We start from the raw sequence: 23888 nt of genomic DNA, 5'->3' as shown, positions 1-23888 counted from the left end.
CCTGGTAATGCATTTTTTCCAGCAGTAACCTACTGTGTACTGCGCGTGGAGCACGGAGGACATGGCAACTTCAGATCTCCACGAGGGAGCGATGCTCCATTCATTCAGTTGATCGTCACAAGCAGCTACCAAATCTAGCTCTGATTGGCCGAGCTTGACAGCTCATGGGCCGCGCATGGCACACGGTCGCGCACATGCAGATAGGTACCGTTAACTAACGGTGAACGGGCCGCCACCATCGAGCTCTCTCGGCATCCCTGTCTCCCGTCTTCCTGACCTCGGTCCCCAACGGCTGTCTTGTTAATGGTCGCCTACGGCGCACAACTTTGCAGCCTTTGCCAACCTTCCACGCTTTCCTCTTACCTGGTCGATCCGAGTTTTGGCTGCCTGCGAGTTGACAGCAGCGGAGAAATTACGTGTACGACAGTCTGGGTCATTGCGTTGACTCCCTGGCGCCTCTCAGCAGCCGCGAGCCCGGACCACGTCTCGATCCTGCACCACATCCTGAGCCCGAGGTCACCCGCGACGAGAGACCCGGGTTTTCCATCTCGAGCAACTGCCCAATGGTCGCCACACTTCCGTTGAAGCCACATCAAGCGCCAGTTGCGACGCCAGTCGAATGAATGCAACCCCTAAACCCATTCCTGAGCGCCTTCTCCAAGAGCCCCATCCTCGCCCAGTGCCTGCCGCCCCAACAGCACATCCTCCTCGTCCCGACCGCCGATGTCCTGCTCAGTTTGCGCGACCCCGACACGGGCGCGCCTCTCGTGGCCTCCATAGCCTCCGATGAGTTCCTGGCGAGCCATGTGCTGCGGATCCCCATCCCAAAGGCTCAGGCGGCCGGGGCAAAGGATGCCACCCAGAATCTCCGCGAGATGCGCGGAAAGCCCAAGGTGTACAGCACTTTTAATGGCAGGAGTATCGTCATCAAGGACAATAGCATCTACACCAACAAGGGTACTGCGCCTCCTCGATGGGTTGTACTGGCAGGGGCCGGCCAGAGCGCTGACATCTCTCGTCTAGGCTTCAAGTCGCTGGCCCAAGCCAACCTGCTCCACGATGTCATCTGGTACCCGGACACGCTCGATCCGCGGCCGTTCTTGATTTATTACATATCGCGCCCGCTGGTTGGATCTTGGGAGGAGGTCAAGGTGACGCCGGCTGTGCTGCCACCTCCGCGCGAAGGGCCGAGTCGGCTGGCCAAAGCATCGGCGGACGCTCGAGAGCCCACGAGCTCGCCCAAGAAAAAGGACATCAAGACCTTCCATGAGCTGCTCAACCACTTCCCGGCAATTGCCAAGCAGATGCAGGCCGGCTTGGAGAAGCTGTTCCGCGAGTTTACCCTGGTTTTCGAACGGCCGCTGCCGCCGCCGCCGTCGGCAAAGGACATCCCCGATCCGGAACCGGACGGGCCGATAGCGACAGCCTTGAAAAGAGCGAGGTCCAACAGCGATGCCGGCCGGGGGTTTGCGGACGGGGCCAACGGGGCTCCAGCCGCCGACGTTCCCCAGGATGACGAGACCGTCTTGAGGACTGCTCTGGAGACGGCCGTGACAGCTGCTATTGACCTGTTTCAGAGCGTCGACCGACAGCAGCTCTCACTCCTGGGTGCGACCACTGATTTGACCGGCCCGGTCGTCGAGCGGCTGATCGAGCGCTACATCGCCGAGAACGTTCATCACATGCTGTTCCCGCGCCTTGCTGCGCTGAGACGCCAGGAGGACCTCGAGCTTGAGGCGAAGATTAGGCAGATGGACTTCATTGACATCTCGCAGCTAGGCGTCGTCATTGAAGGAGGCAACCGTGCCAAGCGCGATGTCGTGAACAGGCTAGGGCGTGCCGTCGAGGAATTCCGGAAGATGCCCAATGCGAGCTGCCCGCAGGAGATGATGGAAATCCTGCTCTCGACGACCAAAGCGGCTACCCATCTCACAGACGCGCCGCAGCCGGGGGAAGCGTCGGGAGCCGCGTCCGAGAAACCCGTCATGACCATTAACGCAGACACGTTGGTCTCGCTGCTGCTCTACGTCGTGATCAAGGCGCAGATCAAGCATCTCCAAGCCAGGCTGACCTACATCCACAATTTCATCTTCATCGACGACGTCGAGAGCGGCGAGATGGGGTATGCTCTCAGCACCTTCGAGGCTGTTCTGTCATACCTCGACCGCGAGTCCGGCGGCTTGCGCCGAGCGAGTCGGCGAAACAGGGCTCTCTGGGATGCCACGGCGAAAGGCGACTTGGCAGCGCTGAGGAAGATCATGGAGCCGGACGAAGATGCTATCGAGGATGACGAGGAAGTGTTTGGGTCATCGCACGCCCGAAGGCAGTCGTCCAGCGGGTGGAGTTTCACGAACGGGAGCTCGCGCAGGTCCTCGTTGAGCTTTACACCTTCGGAAAGGTTCTCACTCGGATCCGGACTCAGCCACGTGTTTCCCTTCCAGAATAATAGAACGGACGCAGACACCGAGAAGTTCTCCTTGCCACCGCCTAAGCGGGTGAAGAAAGTGGCCATGGACGTACGAAGTATGTCCAGCGGCTCTGAGGTCTCACTCCGCTCGATGCCCCTGAGCATCGGCACGTTGAGCGGGATTGAAGGAGACACGTCTATCGAGCGCCTTTCCCAGACGCAAGATGCGTTTGGCGACTCGGTCCCGATGATGGCGATACAAAACAAACAACCAGAGGCGCTCAAGTACCTGCTCTCGCTGAAGCGGTATTACTCGCCCGAGGCGATCCTAGACGACCAAAATAACGAGGGGACGACGCTATTCAGCGCTGCCGTGCAGTTGGGAGACGAGACTATCATCGAAATCGTTCTCGACTTTCTGTTGGAATCGACGGACGATAACAGAATCCGCGACTACCTCGCCATCCAGGACACCTGGGGCAGGAGCGCGGCCCACTACCTGTTTCATGCGCCGTTTCTAATACAGCGGATCGGCCGGCTACTGCCGTGGCGGCAAAAAGACAAGAACGGGCAGACGCCCCTGTTTGCCCTCTGCCGATCCTACGATCATCCGAACTACTCCGCCATGGTTGAAGAAGCGCTGGATGCGGCCACCAAGAGCCAAGGGGATGGGCAGCCGCTCCATCTGGACAATCACGTGGATATCAAGGGGAACACGTTGTTGCACATCGTCAACGACGCCCACTTGGCCATGCTGATCTTGCAAAAGTGCGACGTAGACGTCAATGCGACAAACGAGAAGAAGTTCACCGCCCTGATGCTGGCAAGCAAATATGGCCGCTTCGGCATGGTACGGGCGCTGTTCGGCGACCCCCGCGTCGACACGGCCGCCCGGGAGCTGAGGGGCTTGACGGCGGTCGAGCTGGCCAAGGACGACGAGCTGCGGAACAAGATCGACGATCTCGTGCTCTTCTCGCTCATGCCGGGCATGGACTCGCGGACCACGGGCGTCGTCCGCGCCTTCTTCGTCGAGGACGCCTCGATCCGCTTCGTGCTCAAGTCCGGCGCGCCTGTCGACAAGCAGAGCTACGCGGTCACGACCTGCCGGCGGTCGCTGAGCGACTTTGAGCACCTGGCCAAACTGCTGCAGATGGAGAACCCGGCGTCCTGGATCCCGTCGCTCGCGGACCTCCGCTCGCCCATCCAGATCCCGTCTCGGCCGAGCCGCGCAGTGCTCAAGGACCTGCAGGTGCGGATGGACTGGTTCCTGAGGGTGCTGTTGCAGCACCCGACGTTTGCCACGCACGAGATGCTGTGGGAGTTCTTCCTGGTGCCGGACCTGCAGCTGGAGACCATGGCGGAGCGGAGCAAGCTCAAGGCCGACGCGCTGATGGAGAAGGTCCACGACGAGTTCGAGCCGGTGGAGGACCTGCGGGAGGTGGAGCAGTTCATTGACCACGCTAGGGACATGGTGCGCAGCGTGCACTTCTCTACGAGGAGCGTTGCGCGGCGGGCGAACGTGGTGGCCAATGTCGTCAATGGTGATTCAATCCCCCCCTTGACTACTCGCAGATCACTGCTACAGCACCGACCGAACTTACCCCATGTACTAACATGCAGTTGCTCATAGACCTCCACGAATCCTCCGCCATCCTCTCCCGCACCCTCTCGACGCTCGCCTTCCTCCCCGCCTCCCACACCGCCGCGTTTGCCACCTACGTCCGCGCGCTCGCGCCCTCGCAAAGCTCGCCGCACGCGGCCTTCTTCAACACGTTCCTCACGCTGTACGGCAACGTCGAGTCGGTGCTCAAGGCGCTGGCGCGGCCGCCGCAGACGATCGCGCAGATCCAGGCGGTGCGGCGCGAGGCGGAGCGCGGGTACAGCTCGCTGGCGCGGGCGTCGCGCTGGCCGCTCGCGCTCGGCGGCGGCTTCGGCCTGCTCGACGAGACGCGCCAGCGGCTGAGCGAGGAGCGCGAGGAGAAGGCCCGCCGCAGCGAGGGCCGCGCCGAGACCCTCTCGCGCGAGCTGCGCTACGCCCAGCAGACCGTCGCCGCCGAGCTGGCCGGCTGGAGGGACATGCACGAGCGCATCGGCCGCAAGGCCATCAGGGACCTGGCCAGGGGCATGGTGGTTGCGGAGAGGATGCGGTTGGAGGGCATGCTGAGGGCGCTGAGGGTTGTGAGGGAGGGTGAGGTACCGCCGGCTGGCGGAGGGATGGAAAGGAGGGCAGATGTCACTGCCGGTGGTGATGGTATTGGAGCCGGTGGTGCTGGTGGCGTGCGTCATCGCTCACCGCTTGTTGAGCGGTATGGTGAAACGGGGGAGGTGGGGGAGGCAAGCGGGAGCTGGTAGAGTGCGGTGTGCGGTGGCGAAGTGTGGGTGTGGAGAACAGCCGACAAGAAGGGATGTGGTTTCGATCCAGAGGCGGTGACGCGTCGGCGGATGGTGCGGACGCGTCGAGCATCAAGAGCCCCCTTCCTTCGGCCCCCGAGCCTCGCAATGTCATACCTCCACACCATCCCACCAACACCACCACACCCCACCCCCGTTCGAGCGTGAGGGACATGCAGCATGAACTTAAATCGCGTGATTTCCACAGAAGGATCGGTTAGGATACCCCTCCTGGGGAAGGCACGGCCAAGTACAGGTACAGCGAGAGAGCGAACGGGATGCTGGGTGCAGTTGGGTGGTTTGGACTTGCCGGTTGCGGGAGTGGACGGTTACGGGGAGGTTCTTCCAGCGGGCATAGATTTGACTTGTAATCCGTACACCAGCCGGGTTTCACTGTAGACAATTCATCTTGTTGACCCGTTGCGCCACATTTATTTCGTAGTTGGTTGCTCTTGTGATACGTGACCTTCACAAGCCTGCCCTGCCCAAACTAGAAGACAGACATCTCTATCTTTGTCAATGATCGAGTTTCTGATCTGGTGTTTCTGTGAAGCAAGCGATGAAGCGAGGACTGCTCGCTCGATCAGGTCAGAAACCCCCGCCGCCGGGGAAGTAGAGGAGGGGGGGTGGGTGGTTCGACTCGCGTTCTTCTCGAGACAAGTCCAACCCCCCCTCGATCTTTGTTGTTCTCACCGCTTTCACCTGGTCGAGCCGGCTGCGCGCAGACAGACGAGCCGGTGTAATTCATCTGTACGCTCCCGATCTGCCGAGGCTGTCCGGTGTCGACGGCGGAGAAATGGATTGTCGAGAATTCAGTGGCTGACGAGTGAGTCATTCAAGACAAGAAGACGACACTACTGCGGTGGAATCGTGCAGCTGCAGCTGCGTCTTGCATCTTGCGAGGTCCAACCTGAAACGAAACGGACTTGTGCGTGTGAGTGGACTTTCCCATTCTGGAATCTGGTGGAAGTTCGGAACTTGGAAAACGGCGGGGCCAATTGTTGGAAAACCAAACTGCCGGTTATTTTCCTCTCTCGATTTCTCCGCTTTCGAAAAGCAGGGAAAAAGAGAAAAAGTTCCCTGCCTGCATCGATCCATCCGGTCACGTGCAGAAGAAGAGTCATAGCTGGTGGAGTTGCGAAGAATCGGCAGTCTCCCGGCTGCGACAAGCACAGCCAATTGCCGGGCCGGATCGCGAACTTGACGGGTGAGGTTCCCAGCTTGCGCGGGCCGGATTGGCTGCCGACCGCGCCGCGACTTGCATGGCGTCCGACAGGGGGGTTCCGGCGAATCGGGGCCCCGGGGTCCGGGTCCGATACGCGGGCGCACGTGCTTCCGTGTTGCACGCGGGCCACGCGAAAGGGATGTGGGTCGCGCTTCGAGTTGCCTGCCGAGCCTGCACCGTCCTTCACCGAGCGCGTTGACCTCGGTCTCGGGTAAGCGCTTCCTCCAGCTGGGTCATTGAGGCGGTGCAAAAACAGCTGGGGGAGGTGAAGCAAATCGGATGCGGAAGCTGCTCTTCTTCGGAGAATTCCGAGGTCTGAGGGCCCGTCTGGCTTCAGTAGCCGCCCGTTCAGCACCTCAGAAGAAGCGGAAGCTCAATGGCGCGCCTGTTTGGTCAGTCGCGGACTCCAGGGTTAATGTGTTAAGACTCTGTTATTCAGTGATAAGCGCTCCCCCTGGCTCGCACGGTCCAGCTTAACAAGCGACACTGGCACGGTAACATGGAGCGCTCTGCAAGCGCCCGCGGCTACTCGGGCGGCTAAGGAAATGACACTTCCTTACTTCGGTCCGCTTCGGATTTTTGCAGCCGGCCAACCATGGGCTCCCTCCGGCAGTTGTCAAACAAGTGGCAATCTCAGTAACCGCTTGCGCGCAGGTCATCAGGCCTGCCCGTCAGCCCTAATATTCGAACCCCAATGTCTGGGCGGGACGGAGCGGAGCCGAGACGAAATCGAGATCGGCGGATGCTGGCATCATGAGCTTACCAGCCCCCCTAAAAATAGAGATCGGGCCCGGCTCTCTCTCTTTCCAGGTCTCGCTTCGAAGATGAGATGGAAGTGTGGAGGAGAAGCACCGCAGGCGCGGCCAGCCCCGGATTTCGAAGCAGAGCTGCCCAAGCGCCGCGGCCAAGCGGATGGGTGCCCAATGGCCTGACCTGCGAGAGTCGACAAGTCGCGGGGGTCGCTCAGCACTCTTGAAGCATCTCAATGGCTGTCGTTGACGATCTAGAGCTGTCATCCCGTGAGGAGAGCCACAACCGTGGCTGATCATCCCCCCATCTCGTCCGCCTCACGATTCACGAACACGCCTGCGTCCGTTGCGCGGGGGGAAGCGGCGTTCAAGTCGCCAAAAGAGCCGCGATTGTCGTGCCCAGTCGCGGCACAAGCGCGTCCCCTTCCTCGCGCTTCCCATTGGCGCCCGCGGGCGCGCTGCTGTGGGGTCGTACAGCGACAAGACCGCTAATGCAGTGCCCGCCAGATGTCCAAATATGACTCACTAGACGCTTGCAGGCGGCTTGCATTGACGAGATGCGGGGCCAATAGGAACGCTGGATCCCGCATCTTCTCGATTTGTCCGCAACATGAGAGCCATGGATGTTCGACTTTCTGTTCGTCGTCGTTCTTTCGATTTTTTGGGGGGTGACAGTTACACTACTACACTACATGTACGATGGAGAGGAGCTTGGGCCGCAAACCTGCAAGCTTCCAAGCCGTTTCTGCAGTTTTGGGCTGCACAGAGTCGCAGTCCTTCCCAAGTTCCTGACCCCTCCCCCAAGCTTTCAGATCTCAGGGGGAAGGACGCACTACTTGGTACGCAGTAGACCATGTGAATTCACCAAACGCTGACCGGTAATGGCAGCCATGTGGGGCTCAATCGTTTGATATTCTTGTCCAGAGCCGCCGAGCACAAGGCGGCAAGGTACGTACCCGGCTTTGTGCTACGCCCCAGCATCTCAACGAACGATCTGGTCCGACAGAGTGGGCGTCTCTGGGGGGGCCGCCACATCCGCCCTCACTTCCACCCCACAAGTCAAGCTTGTCTCCGTGTTTCAGGTTTCATTCTCATCGAATGGCAATCTACCGTTTGTAGGGCGAACGTCAGCTGCAGCTCTGGTAGGCCCGGTACGTACCCCAGGGTAGCACTGTCTCTGCACTACTACACTGCTAGAAGCCCTGCTACGCCGACCCTCTCCCACTTACACGCCATGCTCCCCGGTCCCTGGCGCGGATCGCAGGTCCCACCCCGCGCTTCGTGCTCCTGGCAGCCATGCCACGGTCCTGTCTCCAAGATGCCGCGTCCGCCAGTGATGGCACCGCGAGCCGGCTGGTGCATCATGGGCCCGCACCGCGGCGGCCATCTGTAGCCTATGGTTCTGGCCGCCAGCTGCCGCCGAGGATAAGTATCACCATCTCCCTCCTCCTCTCGACGCTCTCATCTGCCCATCTTCAGACATCCTCTTCTCCGTCCCCCAAACAACTGGACTTTGCCTGTGTGTGGAGAGGCTCGGTCGATATCTCAGGCCACCTCGTTTCCTTGTCCGTCTCCTTTGTCCTCCTTCACGTACAACATCGGAGCCGGCCTCCTCCCTGTCTCCTCGCGGAGCAATCTTTCTTCTCGCAAACATCCCTAATCTGTAATCCGCTGTACTGTGTCTTGCCGACACACGCGCTTGGCCAGTCGCCACCATGTCCTCGTAAGTCGCGCCCCTGGACAAGATGGCCTGATATGGGCTGACGGCCCCCTCCAGTCTGGCAGCGGATGTCACCTTTGACTTCAACTTCCCTCCATGCGGCCCCACTACCCCTCCAAGCTACACCTTTGATCCGTCGCTCCTCGAGATCCCGTACAACCCTGGTCACGCTCGCTCCAGCTCGCATGGATCCGTCTACTCCTTGGAGTCGTCGCCCTCCGACTCGGTCACCGCCCCGAGCACCCGCCGCACGACGCCGGCGCGGTCTCCCATCCGGACTCACGGGCCTCTCCTCCTGCCCAAGATCCGCAGCCAAGACCAGGCCATCATGCCTTCGAATGCTGTTCCCCACGCATCCAAGCGGGCCAGGACCTCTCCGGGGCCCGTCGGGCCGAACAAGAGCGCCTTCAGGCCCTCGCACACCCGCAGCCACACCAGCCCGGAGACCATCTCCTTCTCGTCGGGCCTCTCCTGCACCGAGGACAGCAACCCGGCTCCTCTGCTCTGCTCCCCCGTCAGCTTCACTCGCGAGCCGTCCGTGATGCACTCCAGACGCGCGTCGTCCTGCAGCGTCGACAACGTGGCCACCGCTGACAACTACTTCCCCGCCTACCAAGTGCCCGCATACGTTCCGGCTCGGGCGAGCAGCAGCCCCACCCCACCGCCGCAGGTCCAGGCGGTTCCCCAGCCGGAGCCGTTCCTGTACCAGCAGTTTGTGCCGCGCGCTCCCTCGCCGCTGGCCGCCGCCGCCCCCATCACTCCGGACGTGGTTCCGGCCACCACCCTCTACGCCTACCTCACCTCGCCCAACCCGACACCATCGCTGGTGCGCACGCTCTCCTTCCCGCTCCGGGACCCCAACACCAGGCATTTCTGGTGGGACGTCCGGCAGATCCGGCCCTGGACGGGCTTCACCGCGGCCTCCATCCTCTCCCTGCCGGGCGCGTCGGCCTGCCTGTCGATGCCCGTGTCGTCGGCGTTGCTCCCCAACCCGGCGGCAACCCAGCGCCACCCGGAGACCGAGGCGGCGCTGCACGCCATCTACGCGGCGCACTACCTGCCCAAACTCAACAACGCGCTGGCGCTCTGCTCGCAGCGGCCGCTCAAGCTCTCGGTGCCGCCCAAGACGGGCGGCGGCGCGCACAGCCTGGGCATGGCGACGGACTGCATGTTTGTGGCCAACGCGGCGGGCGAGTCCGGGTCGGCGGCGGCGCTGTTCGGGGGCAAGCCGACGGCGCGGGTGGTCGGGCTGGTCAAGAGCTTCGACCGCTTCAACACGGGCATGCGGGCCGAGGGCAACGTCAAGCGGGTCGAGTACCTGCGCGGGCTGGCGCACCTGCACCACGCCATGCGCGAGCACGGGTGCCGGTACGGCTTCATCCTGACCGAGATCGAGCTGGTGGTGGTGCGCAACGGCGTCGACGCCACGCCGTACTTCGGCTTCCTCGAGGTGGCCAGCGTGCAGCTCGCCGCGGCCGACGACGTGGCCGCGCCCGCCGACGCCGACGACGCCGCCCTCACTGCCTGCCTCGCCCTCTGGGGCCTGTGCATGCTCGCCGGCGACGAGCCCATGCCCGGCCACGCGCACTGGCGCGCCGACATCGGCGCCCCCGCCGACGGCACCCGCCGCAAGGCCCTGCCGCGCGACGACTGGATGCCCCAGCCGCAGCTGGCCGAGAAGAGGGAGGCCAAGCGCGCCCGCGGCTGGATCCTGCCCGAGTGTCCCGTCAGCCGCAAGGAGGTCGGGAAGAGGGGCGTCAGGTACGGGGCGTGCTGAGAGAGCGTAGTTCATTCTCAGTAGTTGTCGTCGCCTTCTTGTTTGTGTGGCGGACGTGGACATGGCACCCGGTTCGGAGTCAGACTGGGCTGGGCACCAGTCGAGGAAAGGTGGCTTGTCCATAATCCCATCCCTGTTGAGTTGGAGGGTCTGCGACTCATCCACGTATTGCCACTGGGTGGCTCATTCTCCTTGTACATAGATATTTCTGCGTGCTCTGCATGGGGCTGGGCTTGTTGATGACGTTACGACTGGCTCGGATGACGATCACGGCTTTGGCTGGTATGCATCACACATGGGAAACGGGGTTTGGAGCTGGAGGCCATAGTGATATACTTAATGCAGTAGTACTCAAGCTTCGTGCATCCATATTGCAACTCGCTGGAGTGTTTCGGGCAGTGTGCCGCGTGAGAGAACCGGGAGGGCTGAGGCCATCGTATGGGCGGGCGCGCGATCCCTGCCGTATCAAAAGACGTAGGAGGTTCAAATCCAAGCCCCTCACAGGCTGTGCTCGAATGATTTGCTGTGTTTAGCCTTGCGATGGCTGGCGGGTCGCGTTGGTGATCCTCGCAGAGGAAGAGTAGGGGTTAGGGTTACTTATTGTTGGGTTGCCTCGTCAGCGCTTTACTGTGGCAGGGTGGGCAAATGATGCATCCAGGTTCTCTGTCTGACCAACTTGGCAATCGCCATTGTGGCAATAGATGACAATACAACAACTCCCAAAAAAATTTCCACAAACAATGCGATGTTGTACGGAATAATAAGTTCGGAAACCAAGTGGCAATTGTCAAAAGACATAATAATTCTTCTCATCTGCTTACAAGCGAGGCGAGTTGGGAGAAGCAGCAGTGCAAGCGAGGGCGCCTCGACGGTCACTGTACAGTACAAGCCCAAACTCGCCAAGCACAGCGGGAACCCCCCAAACCGTCAGCTTGCTCGCAACCAACCTGCAATTTTGGTAATTTGGGAATCTAGTCAATGCGAATCTCATCCGGACCGCGCTGTGCTGCCATGATCGATCTTCCAGAATGGCAATGACTGCCTCGATGACCCGTTCACGACGCGCGGAGGCTTTCCATCTGCCGAATCCGAATCCCAAGGTTGCCGCCAACACGAACCGCCGCCTGCTGGCCAGCGCGAAAGAGCAGCCGGCCTTGCACATCAATTCGTCGCTGCGCAAGCGCCCACCTCCCGAGCACGACCTCGAGACCAACGCGTCCAAGAGAGCAAGATTAACGACCGGAATTGCCGTCGAGATCCCGGCGAAGCCGCCGGTGTACACCCGGTTCTCGAACAAGCCGGCCGACGCGAAACCAGCAGCTCCTCCTCCGCCTCCGAAACACGCTGCCGCTCGTCCCAGCAACCCGCCAGCGGGCCGCCGCGCCGCCCCTCATAACAGCACCGATGACAGCCCCAAGACCGCCCCTGCCTCCGCTCGTGGCGCCCGGCAGCAGCCAGGAGTCACAAAACACCGAGAGAAGGTTGCCAATGGCCTGAAACACGAGCTTAATAAGTTGCAGCCGACTGCGGCGGACACCAGGGGGCAGGGCCGCAAGCTGCGGTCGCAGGAGGCCATCCGCTTCAAGAGCGAGCTGTCGGCCTACTTCCCCGAGTACGACGAAGTGATTGGCAACGACCCGAAAGAAACTCGTAAGTTGGTTTCACTTCTTACTTCTTTGATCGTTATCAATTGTCTTGTTTGCCGGTCCATTTCAAATTCAATTTCAGTGCTGACATTTGCAACAATCACGACACAGACATCCTCAATCTCGACACGCCCATCATTATTACCTTAGATGGCGCTCCCCCACCAAGCAGCAGCGCAAAGAACGCCAACCGTGCCGACACAGCAAGCTATCCAGTCCGTAGCTACGGCGACGCACTTTATACAGACCTCTTCGACGCGCAACGCATCGACTTTAGCTTCCTCAACACGAACTCCAATTCCAACCCCAGCCACAACCACAACAACAAGAAGTCCAACCCGAGATCCTCTTCCCCCGCACCCTCCCTCTCGTCCTCCGACCCGCTCCCCGACAGCCTCTTCATCCCAGCGCACAAGAAAGCCGAGCGGCTGGAGCGCTCGATCCGCAACTCGGAGAAGGGCCGGGCGCAGCACGAGCGCGACCAGATCATCCGGCTGCTGGACGGGCTGCAGGGGCCGGACTGGCTGCGCGTGATGGGCGTCAGCGGCATCACGGAGAGCAAGAAGCGGCAGTTCGAGCCGGCGCGCGCCCACTTCGTGCGCGGCTGCGAGGCCATCCTCGACAAGTTCCGCCGCTGGGCCGCCGAGGAGAAGAGGCGCCGGGTCGAGGCCGCCGCGGGCAGGCGGGCGGCGCAGAGGGAGGGGGCTGCCGGGGAAAGGGAGGAGGGAGGGGAGCAGCAGCAGGAGGAGGAGAAGAGTGCTGCTAGTGAGGAAGCGGAGGATGAAAGAGAGGAAGGGGAAGAGGAAGTCGCTGATAGCGAGGAGGACGGCGATGAAGAGGAGGAGGATGAGGAGGGGGGTGGCGGAGATGAAGATGACGACGAGGCAGGCCCAGATCCAGAAGGCGACCCGCCCGACGACAGCGACGTCGACAGGAAAATCGCAAAGCAGCTCCGCGAAGAGGCGCTAGCGGCGGCGGCCGCTGCACGTCAGAGGAAGAAGAGATCCACAGCAAAGCGGGGAGCGGCGCAGCGCAGGGCAGCGGCACCGCCGTCCCGCCGCCGGCTATCCGCCGCCAAGTTGCCGCCGGAGGAAGCGCCCCGGGAGTTCACGTCCTTCTTTGCGAAGCGCTACCAGCGCGAGGCGGCGCTGAGCAAAACCCGGCGGCGGGGCCGCACGGTGCTGGCGTGGGGCCACCCCGTGCCGGAGCCCCCCGAGGCCGAGTTCGAGTTGCCGGCCGAGCTGCGGGACGAAGAGACCCTGCGGTCGCACGCGCGGCGGAAGCGGAGGGATAGGCGGCTGAGACGCTGAACTGAACCAGTCGGGTTATTTTTGTGTTCAAACGAAAGGTAGCATTGGGCCTGGTGTCTGGGAGCGGAGGTGCTTTGTGTGCATGGAATCTAGGGGTCATCATCTTAGCGGGCTGTTGTGCGACAGGGGAGAGAAACCGGATAGGAAGGGAAGGGAAAGGAAGGGAGCAATTGCATTTGTTTGCGACACCGGCTTGCTGCTGGTCATAGAGGTATCCTTTGCCGGGCTTTGTCATTGACGAGGCAAAAGGTATATACGGATACAATGGACATTGTCCGAGATCAAGGGAGTGCGTCTGAAGTGATGGCAACGTGAATGAGACTCCAGGGGTGTCTGGGGGGCCAGCCGTTGGTTTATATTGGCTTACCTAGCACCCGACTTTGGCATGTTCCGCGACAGGAATAGGGGTGGGTGTGTGTGTGTGTGTCTGTGTGTGTGTGACTGCATGTCAGAGCCCAATCATTGACACACGGAGCTCGATGGAGTCTTGATGGTGTCTTGCAGTTGTGTGACTCTAGGGAGGGCATTGATTCAGCAACGGTTCACCTGTTCATTCCCTGGTTGCTTCTCATGTTCATCCGCATCCCGTCATACCTACAGTAGGCTGTAATAGATTGTTCCTGCCCCTTCAAGGCCTCGGATCTGGACTTGTGAGCTTGGGATTGGTACCTTCCCTTTTTGCCTCCCTCTCTTGCCTTCACAGTATAGCGTAAGCCCAGGGTGGCTCCTGTTGATGGAACACACCGCGGTTCAGACACGTTCCGTTCTGTTATTCCAGCCTCTCGGCCAAAAGCTCGCCTTCCAGCCAAACACGGCTTCTGAGAAGTCGTATAGAGCGCATCTCATTTTTGTCACTATTTTGGAAAAAAAGCAACACTTTGAGACTTTTATCTTTTCGCTTGCTGAACTCTCTCTCCCCTCGCCTAGTTCCGGTAGTTCTATCTATGCTCTGCAACGCTTCCCTCTAGATCTAATGTCACGGTCAAGATGGCCGGCGACAGAGCCACGGTGAGTAACTCCGCGCCGTCCCACTAACTTTCGTCTGTTCATACCACTTACACAGCCCAGTGCATCATTTGCTTTGACGACTTCGACGAAGGCGTGAGAGATGTCTGTCACAATGGCCACTCCTGGTGTAGCAGCTGCCTGCTCGCCTCGGTCCAGACCGCGATCCAGAACATCAGCGACTCGTCGTGCATGCCGCCGCGCTGCTGCGGCGATGGCGTCCTCCCGACCGACGACGACGACGTCGGGGACCACCCCGAGCAGCACCGCGTCCTTCGGCTGCTCAGCCCGGCTCTTCGTGCTTCCTAGCTCGATGCCGAACGCCGGGCGCGAGACCTGAGCGAGGCGCGCACCGCGTACGTGGACCGAAGCCTGGTGAGGATGGCACAGCGATACAAGGGCGCCAATCTCTTCCAGTTCTGCCAGCGCTGCTACCGACTGGTGACGAAACGAGGCGGGTGCAACCACATGAAGTGAGTGTGCTCGGTCGTGGTTCTCTCGGTCGACACTAAAAAACACCTGCTGACCCATTTCTTCCTGTGCAGGTGTGTCTGTGGATACGAATTCTGTATCATCTGTGGGAGCAAGTGGGGAGGAAGTTCGGACCAGCAGACCGGACTTGCCGCACTTTGCCATCCCTTTTTCGGCTCTGAGGACAAGCACGTACTCTGTATCCCCCCTGAGGTGAAGGCTCGCCTTGACGCCGAAGAGCAGAAGCCGCCGCCAGCTGTAAGAATGCCCATTGACTAAGAACGCCAAGGGATGTGAAGAGAAACGTGAGCTGACAGAAGGCACCCCCCGTGCTGTGCAAATTACAGCTCGCTGACGAGTGCGCAACTGGCACGCTCTGCATCCACAGCCCTAGCCTGCACTACCTCCTTCGGCTGCGCCGAGAGCTTAGCAGCGAGGAGCTCGAGCGAGCAAGATGCGATGTCTGCGGGCATATGTTCAAGAGCTTCCTGCTGCAGTGCAGGGGCTGTGCGACGTTGATGTGCCTGGACTGTCGGGACTCGCTGTGCAACGGGCGCATCAAGGGCGTCAAGGGCGTCAAGGACGTCAAGGACGTCCAGGACGTTAAGGACGTCACTAACTAACGAACTCTCGAGGGTCACAATCAGCGAGGCGGAATAACCAAACTCAGTCTTCTGAGACTCAGCGTCCGCGTTGTGATAGGTTCGGGGGAGCAGATATGCTGGCTACAATGGCCATGGAAAGCATTTGACCATCTGGTTTGGTTGACTGGCATTGGCGTGCCGAGGGGAGCTGCGCCTGGCTGCAGGACTGGCCTGGCAGCGAGGGGAGAGGAAACTGCTGCTTTGTGTATGATTGAGCGTGTAATCTCTAAGCTGCATCGTTACTTCTGGTGTTGTTGACTCGGGGAAAGTTGGCGCAATTCTGTTGTCATGCTACCCACATATACAGGTATGTGGAAAGGCCGTGTTTAGCAAGAGTAGCATACACAAAGTGGTTGAATTTCTGCGAGAGGGACCCGGGGAAGTGGGGCCACCCAGTGCCACGTCCTCATGGGCGCCGCAATCTGTGTGGGGCACAATTGCGGCTGGAGTGACGCTTTTTCGAGTGCACGGACCTCATCAATTGGGCGCCACCATCCATGAACCAGCTCTCTGTTCTTCGCGCGTGTCGTGTAGTTCCGGTCATTCACTTGTCCACCGTGCAAGCTGCACCATCGCCCGCCCGACCATTTATCTGTCTCAAGCAGCGAACAACGTTGTTCTGCTGCGCAGAGCTCGTCCAGCAGATCCCACTGAGGCTGTCCTTTCTGGACGGCGGTGGCCGGCAGCTTTGTCTGGAGGTGAAAAGCGCGGGTTTCCTGCTGTCTTCAACGTGCTGTACAGGTACCTACCTAGCTGCCTGCGCTTTTGCTTGCATGCGCGCCAATTTCGCCGCCTCTTACTCTTGCGAGCTCAGGCTTGCGTAGTCGACCGATCATCCTCCCTCGTCCTGGACCCTGCAGCTTGCAGGTCGAAGGTTATCTGCCTCTGCGAGAGCCGACGCAGAAACTCGACTGAGCCCCGCGCCGCTTCTTCTCTTCCGCTGCTTTTTTGCCAGCATCGCAATCTCTGCCATGACCACGTGAACCGCGCCGACTTTTCGAGCCTCGAAGAGGCCGGCTGACCGATCGATCTCCGCCGTCTTGCTCTGGAAGCCGCGCTTGCCGGTATCTCCGTCTTTCGTCTTGGCATCTTCTAACGATTCAAAATGCCGGCTGTAGTAGACCACGAGACGACGGGCGAACCGGCTCCCGCCCCCGAGTTGCCCCCGGGAGCCGAGCCCTTTGTAATTCTGAAGCAAGAAGTCGAGCTCGAGGTCGATTTTCGGAACCAGAGGATCAGCGGCGTGTCGACGATCCACCTCTTCGTCATAGAACCGGACCTCGACGAAGTCTGGCTGGATGCGCGGCAGTGCGACGTGGACGTTAAGAATGTCACGGTAGACGGGTACAAGACCACCGCCTGTTTCTCGGATCCCTATGACCTCGCGCGAACGCCGCCTCCGTGGCAAATCGGCGTAGCGCAACATCACATCTTGCGGAAGCGGATGGCGCCTCTCAGGCCGGCTCGGCGACCCGAGGTCCCGAACAAAGACCGAGTGACTCTCCCGTGCTGCGTCCCCGCCGACCGCGCGCTCTCGGTCAGTCTACGTCCCGGCGGCATGTACAAAGACGAGCCCCGGCGTACCCTTAAGATCAAGCCTTTGAAGGCCGACAAGGATGCCCCGCTCGACAGGCCCGACCCGAACGACGAGAAGAATGGCATTAAGATTTCCATTCCTTTTCGGTCAAAGAATATCCGCGACGGCCTCCACTTTGTTGGCGTCCAAGAAGGAGACTACCGGTACCCTCATGTGTATACACGCCACTCGCTTGAGCCCGGGACTGCGTCTTGTATCTTCCCATGTATCGACGACCCCGGATCGAGGCATCCCTGGAAAATCTCCATCAAGTGCCCAAGAACGCTGGGCGACGTGTTCGAGCAGCCCTTGGGCACTCCGCAAGCAGCTGCCCCGATCGCGAACGGCAACCGGAAGAGGAAGGCTGGCGAGCTCGCGGACGGCCCGCCACCGTACACTCCAACGCTGGCCGAGGAGGACAAGCTGATGGAGATGACGGTTGTCTGCTCTGGCAACCTCTCCGGCGAGCAGATCGATCCCCTGGACGATAAGAAGAAGATCATGACTTTCGAGTCGCAGCTGTCGGCCGCCCATCACATCGCCTTTGCCATCGGCCCTTTCGAGCATATTCAGCTGTGGTCCGAGTTCCGGACAGAGCAGGCGGACGAGAAGCTCGGCGCCAACGCTGCCAAAATCCACGCCTATTGCCTGCCTGGCCGCGCGGATGAGGTGCGGCACACCTGCGGTCCGGTCGTAGCAGCTGCGGATTTCTTCGCCCCCGAATTCGGCCGCTACCCCTTCGAGAGCTATAAGATCTGCTTCGTCGACGACATGGTTCAAGACACGGTCGGGGCGACCTCGATGTCGCTCTGTAGCACCAGGCTGCTCTATCCGGAAGATATCATCGACCCCGAAATCGATGTCACGAGAAAGCTGGTGCACGCTTTGGCCAGCCAGTATTTCGGCGTCCACATCGTCCCGAACAAGCGGTCAGACAGCTGGCTGATCGTCGGCATCCAGTGGTTCATGACGGACCTGTTCATGCGGAGCATCTGCGGCAATAATTGGTACAGATTCCATCTCAAGACCCTCTCCGACAAACTCGTCGACCTTGACGTCCACCGGCCATCGCTCCACGACCTCGGCGAGCACCTGCACATCGGCGACTTCGAGTTGGACTTCATGTCTCTCAAGGCGCCCCTGGTCCTCTTCATTCTCGACCAGCGTATGTCCAAGGTCCCGGGCTCGATGGGCATTGCCCGCGTCATCTCCCAGATCGTCTCCAACGCGAACATCAACGTGACCATCGACAGCACTTCGCTCTCGGATGCCGAGTTCCGCCGGGCGTGCGAGAAGAAGAGCCAGTACCGGCCCGACGAGCTATGGGACCAGTGGGTACACGGCGCCGGCTGCCCGAGGCTACGCATCAAGCAGAGATTCAACAAAAAGAACCTTAACGTTGATATCTCCATCGCGCAGGTGCAGACGAAAGACGTGGCGCCGAAGCCCATTACAAAGGAGGACTTCTTGAAGGAGCTACTGGAAGAGGTCCACGAAGTGTGGGCTGGCCCGGTGCCCAAGCTCTTCACCGGTCCGTTTACCGTCCGCGTCCATGAAGCCGATGGTACTCCCTATGAGCATTACCTCTCTATCACGGACAAGGACAAGGTGTCGACCACGCTACAGATCGCGTACAACACCAAGTACAAGCGAATGAAGCGCACCAAGAAGGCTACGGCTGCCGCCGCCACCAACGCTGCCGACAAGCACGATATCCAGGAGGACGACATTGTCTACTTTAACATGCTAGGCGACGTGCTCATGACTCCGAAGGACATCGAAGATTGGGGCCTCCAAGATTGGGACGAGAAGGTGCAGGCCAGCATGGACCAGGAGTCCTATGAGTGGATCCGGCTCGACTGCAACTTCGAGTGGCTCTGCGAGATGGTGACCGACATGCCGGGCTACATGTACCTCGCCCAGCTGCAGCAGGACAGGGACGTCGTCGCTCACCAAGATGCCATGCTCTTCTTCAGGCGAGGCAGGCGGCACGGTGTTGCCTCTACGATCGAGACGCGGACGGCGATGGACCGCCGCTACTACCACGGCATTCGCACCATGGCCATCGACGACCTTCCGAAGCAGGCTGACCCGGCTCTCAACTACATCGGCAAAGCCCAGCTCATCTTGATGTTCCGGCACTTCTTTTGCGAGCGGATGGTCGGCAAGAACGGCATCGTCACTTCCCCCCCTATGCCCAACGATTTTCACGACAGGGCACAGTACGCTGTGCAGTGTGCAATTCCGGCCGCCATTGCGCGCACCAGGGAGAACGGCCGCTGCTCGCGGCAGGCTCGCAACTTCATCCTCGAGCTGCTCCTCTTCAACGACAACACCGAGAACGAGTATTCCGACCATTTCTACATCGCGAAGCTTCTCGATGCCCTCACGACCTCCATCATCCCGGACAAGAAGGACGGCGGGCGGGATCTGTCGTCGGACCTCAGGATGGACGAGGACGACGATACTGAACCGAAGGCGTTTCTCGAAAAGGCCGTCGAAGAAATCGACAAATACCGCCGCATGGACGAGTGGACGTCGACGTACCAGAACATCTGGACGACGACTGCCCTGAACTGCAAGATGCGCCTGATGAAGGCCGGCGTCATCGCCGTCGATCCAATCGAGTTCGTCCAGTACCTGCAAGACGGCAATGCCGATTTCGTCCGCATCAAGGCGTTTGATTGCCTCGTCGAGCTTGGGCTGCTTGCTAAGGCGTCAATCATGAAGCTGCTTCTCGCGTGCTTGAGCACCGATCCTTCACCCTTCGTCCGCGATCGTCTGTTCAAGATCTTCTGCAAAGGCATGGCGGCCATCGCCCTGGGTGAAAACAAAGCGGCTCAGCCAGAGCCGGAAGCAATCGTTGACGACAGCGGCTTGGTCGTCGAGCTGGGCGAGGCCGAAATCTCGCAAAGAAAGCTCGACGCCACACGGAACCAGAGCATCCAGCAGGCGCTCGCCGCTCTCAAAGAGGAGTTGAAAGGCAACACCGAGCTGCAAGCCGCCATGTGGAAGGCTGTGGAGTCGCCTCTGATCACCGTCAAGGAGAAGTTCGAGCTGCTGGCCATGTGCTCGGCCATGTTCGAAGCGGACGACTCTCTTCTCTTGACCTTCAACTATCCAAAGGTCTGGCAGTGCACTAGGGATTATGCTGCTGAAGAGAAATCGCCCGCGCGGAAGAAGTGCATTATCAAGTTCACCACTCGATACCGCACTGCTCCTCGGCATAAGCTCGTAATGGACCAGCCGCCGCCGCCGCCGCCGCCGCCTCCCACCTGGGAGGCCAGGCCTCCGGAGACGAAGAAGATCAAACTCAGCTCCAAGCCGTCCTTCAGTGGGCCTTCCATCAGCGGCCATTCCACTAACGGCCCGCCGACCCCTTCGCCGGCTGCTCGGAAGGACTCGATCTCGGTTACGGTGCCTCGGCCGGCGCCGCCTGTGCCAGCCGTGCCCGCCGTGCCAGCCGTGCCCGCCGTGCCAGCCGCGCCAGCCGCGCCAGCCGCGCCAGCTGCGCTGCCCGCGTTACCCGCACCGCCCGCGCCGCCCGCGACATCTGCCGTGGCCCCTTCAGACTCCATCTCAGTCCAGCCTTGGGCCCGGTCGTCCATGCCCCCGACAGCGTCTCCACACCCGCCTGCCGGGCCAAACGACCAGCAGCTGAATGGCGCAGCGAAGGCGGCAGAGAAGCGCCCCAAGGCCCCTAAGAAGCGCAAGAGCGACGAAGGCGAAGGTGTCGACCGCCCCAAGAAGGTTGCCAGAGTGGAACACGGCGTCAATGGCCGTCCGCGAAAGCTGGTCACTGTCCCATTCAAAGCTTGGGATAAACTGCCGAGCCGCATTCTGGACAAAATTCGCGCCGAGAATGCCGCTCCCGCAGTCTCATCCACCATCGTCGCGACCCCGGCACTCGCCAAGCGCACCCCCCTGCCCGGGTACACCGAAACGCCTGCGCAAGTCGCCGCCGCCGTCCGCCCGGAGTGGCCGCCTGTGGCGGACGCGCGGCAGTCCTCGGGGCTCAACGGGAACGGGACGCCGTCGCCCCTCAAGAAGCGCAAGCCGCTGCCCTCGTCCGCGCCCCATTATCACCCGCCGCCCGCGCCAGCGGCGACCCAGCCACCGCTGAGCAGTCTGTCTGCGAATGTGGCCGAGGCGGCGGCACCGGCGGCGGTTGAGCGGCCTAAGAAGCTGATCAAGCTCAAGGTGAAGTCGTCGTCGTCGTCGCAGGCGTCGCCGCCGCAGATGTCGCCGCCGCGGTGAGGAGCCCGCGCGGCGTATGAGGGTGCCGTCTCTACTCGCGTCCGCCGCCGCAGGGTGCGGTTCAAGGACGGACCCAAAATTGTTCTCTTGCCGCCGGACGACAGCACCTCGGACGGCAGCTGAGGTTTTTTTCTTTTTCTTCTTTTTTGCTTCCAGGTCGGCGCGATGGATTTTCGGCTTGGGTAAGGAACAGTTGGTAAACTCTCGTGCGGCTCTCCCATGCAGCGCAGGATGTCTTTGGTGGCGATGCACACTCCACATGGCGGGGGTGGAGAACATTCACGGCACACCAGTCGTGCAGGGGAAGGACATTCAAGATTGATGATGGAGGGGGAAACGGGTCTTGGGGCTTGGGATTGGACTTGGGACTTGGGTGGGGCCTTGGCTGGCTTCCGCTTTCCGTCGGGTCCGTTTGCATGGCATGGCGTGCATGCATCTCCACAGCAAGGCGTTCGGTCTGTTTTCTTTTATCTTGCTCTCTTTTCTTTTCCCTTTGGCGAGGGGTGGTTATGAGGTTTCCACGGTGTCAGGGTAAAAAGGTAAAAACCACGGAAGGGGGTTTGGCTTCGGCATCGTGCCTTTTTTTTTTTTTTCTCTCTCTTCCTCTCTCTCTTGTTGTAATACACTTCGCATCCGGAGAAGGGCCGCTTGCAACCGGGACCGGGATCGGGGCCGGGCCGGTCCGGCTTTTGAGGCGGGTAGCAGGATGCAGTGGGATGAGGAGGATAAGGGGCGTGTACCTATGTGCGGGCCGGGGGTGGTCAGATTTGGGGTGGTGGATGGGATGGGCGGTCAGTGAGTGAGTCGGTGGTTAGGTCGGTGGTTGCTGATTGCTTGAGGTTGGCAGACCCGGGCTGCGTCTCCCCGATGAGGTCGAGGCAGTTCTTATAGTTGCGTTCTGACAGGGAATGATACCCGGTGTGGGCAGATAGTGTAGTGTACAAAGTTCAACCATCCGTCCGATGCGCGTGTGTGATGCGTGTGCTTGTGGCATTGCCTCCGTGGTTGAGTAGACATTAGGTAGTTTGTGTCTATTTAGTAGCTGGTATCTTCAGGGCCGATTTCCTGTCGTAACTACCTCTATTTACCCAGCAGCTTCTCTCGTCTCCATAATGTTCCCTGCTTGGCTCTGCAACCATAATGCGGTGCGTAGACAACCTGCCGCGATGTCCCGAAAGTCCGATACCATCCAGCCAGCCCTATATGGCAGTCCAGCGAATGCATGCATCTTGAAAGAATCAGCCCAGATCTGATCTTTTCTTTTCCTCAAACCCAACTCCAAGATCAGACTCCCAGATCATTCACACACATTGATCCCTCCCCAAGCCATACATACACAATAATGAAAGAAAAGGGAAGAAATGGCCCAAAAAACTAGAACTAGACCTGATGCCCCCGCCCCCGCCGCGGCGCAGCCACCCCAATCCGCTCGTCCCGGCTCCGCTGCACCCTCGCCTCGGGCGTGACCGCAGGAGCAGCAGCAGCAGCAGCAGCAGAAGCAGTTCGTGTCCCGCCTCCCGCAGCAGCAGAAGCCGACACCGCGCGCGAGCTCCCCCCGTGTGCGTGCTGGCCGCGCAACCGCGTCTCCCGCGCCGGCACCGATGTTGATGTTGATGTTGATGTGGTGGGTGGTGGCGGCGGCTGCGGCAGCTCGGCTGTACGCTCCCGCGTGCGGCGCTGGTGCACCGGCGGCGGGTGCTGGCTGTGCGAGCGGGCCTCGCGTGCGGGGTTGTTGGGAGGTGTCTCGGCGATCGCGGTGGTGGCTTGGCTGGCGGGCAGCGTGCTGGTGTTGCTGCTGATCGGGGGCGGGTTGCTGGTGGGGTTGGTGGTGTTGTTGGTGTACTGGTGGCGCGGAGGGGATAGTCGGTGTTGTGGTTGTTGTTGTTGTTGTTGTTGGGGCCGGTGGAACGGGTCGCTCGTGGCCGCTGTGTCGATGTCCATGTCGTCACCGGAGCCGAGCCCGGCCGCTTCTTCTTCTTCTGCTGCCTCTTGCTCCTCCGCTGCGCCGCCATAGTTGTTATGCGGTTGGTAGTAGTGCTGTTCGCCCACGGGGAGAGGCCCGCGTCCGAAGCTGGTCACCCGCGCGGCTTGGGCCTGGGCTCGCGCGTAGTACGACGTCTCTACCTCCTCGTCGCTCTCTTCTTCTTCTTCCTCCTCGTGCTGCCCCGCGTCGTCGTCATCGTCACTGAACCGGTGTTCCGGCGGGCTGCTCATGACCCTCCTCCTTCCCGCAAAGCTGCCGCCCACATGGTTGCCCCCCGCACCCGCACCCGCACCACCAGCTGCTGTGATGGGGGTTGTCGTGGCCATCGCGGCCCTGCGCGCGGCGGCGGCGGCGGAGAACTCCTCACGACGGACGCGGGCCGCGCCCTGGGCAGCTTGTTGCCTCGCCTCATGCTCGGCGGCACGGGCGCGCTCGATAGCACGGTCTTCGTAGTCGGCGATGTCCTCGGGGGTGAGGGAGAGGACGGTGGGAGGACGGCGCAGCATTGTGACCGCAAGTAGGTAGTATTATCGTTTTGTCGGCTGTATTACTGATCGATACTGTGTAATATTTGATGGTCCGTAAGTTCGGCAAAGCAGGTTTCCGTAGGTCGTAGTCGGTAGTAGGTAGGAGGAGAAAGGATCAGGTTGAAGTAAGCGGAGGCGGGGCAATTCAAGGATGGCGACGGGACAAATGAAAGGCACGGTTGTGAAAGCGTAAGAGGCG

At 60.7% G+C, this 23888-nt stretch overlaps 6 protein-coding genes across 6 annotated transcripts; 5 read left to right on the top strand and 1 right to left on the bottom strand.

Moving 5' to 3' along the window:
* THITE_2113908 (uncharacterized protein) lies at window positions 1-5038 on the top strand. The gene is made up of 3 exons (XM_003652373.1): window positions 1-957; window positions 1024-3948; window positions 4038-5038. Exons 1-3 carry the CDS (start codon window positions 624-626, stop codon window positions 4757-4759), a joined length of 3981 nt encoding a protein of 1326 aa, XP_003652421.1. The 5' UTR covers window positions 1-623; the 3' UTR covers window positions 4760-5038.
* Window positions 5039-8258: 3220 nt separating this feature from the next.
* Window positions 8259-10840, top strand: THITE_2113906 (uncharacterized protein). The gene has a single exon (XM_003652372.1). It carries the CDS (start codon window positions 8821-8823, stop codon window positions 10267-10269), a length of 1449 nt encoding a protein of 482 aa, XP_003652420.1. The 5' UTR covers window positions 8259-8820; the 3' UTR covers window positions 10270-10840.
* Window positions 10841-11190: 350 nt separating this feature from the next.
* THITE_2113905 (uncharacterized protein) lies at window positions 11191-13402 on the top strand. The gene is made up of 2 exons (XM_003652371.1): window positions 11191-11919; window positions 12027-13402. The coding sequence occupies exons 1-2, from the start codon at window positions 11304-11306 to the stop codon at window positions 13223-13225; spliced, it is 1815 nt and encodes a 604-aa protein (XP_003652419.1). The 5' UTR covers window positions 11191-11303; the 3' UTR covers window positions 13226-13402.
* Window positions 13403-14212: 810 nt separating this feature from the next.
* Window positions 14213-15324, top strand: THITE_2128193 (uncharacterized protein; the record flags this gene model as incomplete). Its single annotated transcript, XM_003652370.1, has 5 exons — window positions 14213-14233; window positions 14294-14500; window positions 14540-14703; window positions 14776-14959; window positions 15049-15324. The coding sequence occupies 5 exons, from the start codon at window positions 14213-14215 to the stop codon at window positions 15322-15324; spliced, it is 852 nt and encodes a 283-aa protein (XP_003652418.1).
* Window positions 15325-16450: 1126 nt separating this feature from the next.
* On the top strand, window positions 16451-21301 carry THITE_161557 (uncharacterized protein; the record flags this gene model as incomplete). Its single annotated transcript, XM_003652369.1, has 3 exons — window positions 16451-20988; window positions 21049-21174; window positions 21232-21301. 3 exons carry the CDS (start codon window positions 16451-16453, stop codon window positions 21299-21301), a joined length of 4734 nt encoding a protein of 1577 aa, XP_003652417.1.
* Window positions 21302-22365: 1064 nt separating this feature from the next.
* THITE_2113902 (uncharacterized protein) lies at window positions 22366-23751 on the bottom strand. The gene has a single exon (XM_003652368.1). The coding sequence runs from the start codon at window positions 23666-23668 to the stop codon at window positions 22559-22561; it is 1110 nt and encodes a 369-aa protein (XP_003652416.1). The 5' UTR covers window positions 23669-23751; the 3' UTR covers window positions 22366-22558.
* Window positions 23752-23888: the final 137 nt, after the last annotated feature.

Source organism: Thermothielavioides terrestris, chromosome 2, assembly GCF_000226115.1.
Source record: "Thermothielavioides terrestris NRRL 8126 chromosome 2, complete sequence".
Lineage (NCBI taxonomy): Eukaryota > Fungi > Ascomycota > Sordariomycetes > Sordariales > Chaetomiaceae > Thermothielavioides > Thermothielavioides terrestris.
This window is presented reverse-complemented; position numbering and strand designations above follow the sequence as displayed.

Bases quoted from the DNA above. Each gene is read 5' to 3' on its own strand.
- THITE_2113908 (XM_003652373.1), top strand. From the start codon at position 624: ATGCAACCCCTAAACCCATTCCTGAGCGCCTTCTCCAAGAGCCCCATC. The intron at 958-1,023 runs GTACTGCGCCTC...TCTCTCGTCTAG, and splicing joins TAGCATCTACACCAACAAGG to GCTTCAAGTCGCTGGCCCAA. The intron at 3,949-4,037 runs GTGATTCAATCC...AGTTGCTCATAG, and splicing joins GGTGGCCAATGTCGTCAATG to ACCTCCACGAATCCTCCGCC.
- THITE_2113906 (XM_003652372.1), top strand. From the start codon at position 8,821: ATGCCTTCGAATGCTGTTCCCCACGCATCCAAGCGGGCCAGGACCTCT.
- THITE_2113905 (XM_003652371.1), top strand. From the start codon at position 11,304: ATGACTGCCTCGATGACCCGTTCACGACGCGCGGAGGCTTTCCATCTG. The intron at 11,920-12,026 runs GTAAGTTGGTTT...ATCACGACACAG, and splicing joins CAACGACCCGAAAGAAACTC to ACATCCTCAATCTCGACACG.
- THITE_2113902 (XM_003652368.1), bottom strand. From the start codon at position 23,668: ATGCTGCGCCGTCCTCCCACCGTCCTCTCCCTCACCCCCGAGGACATC.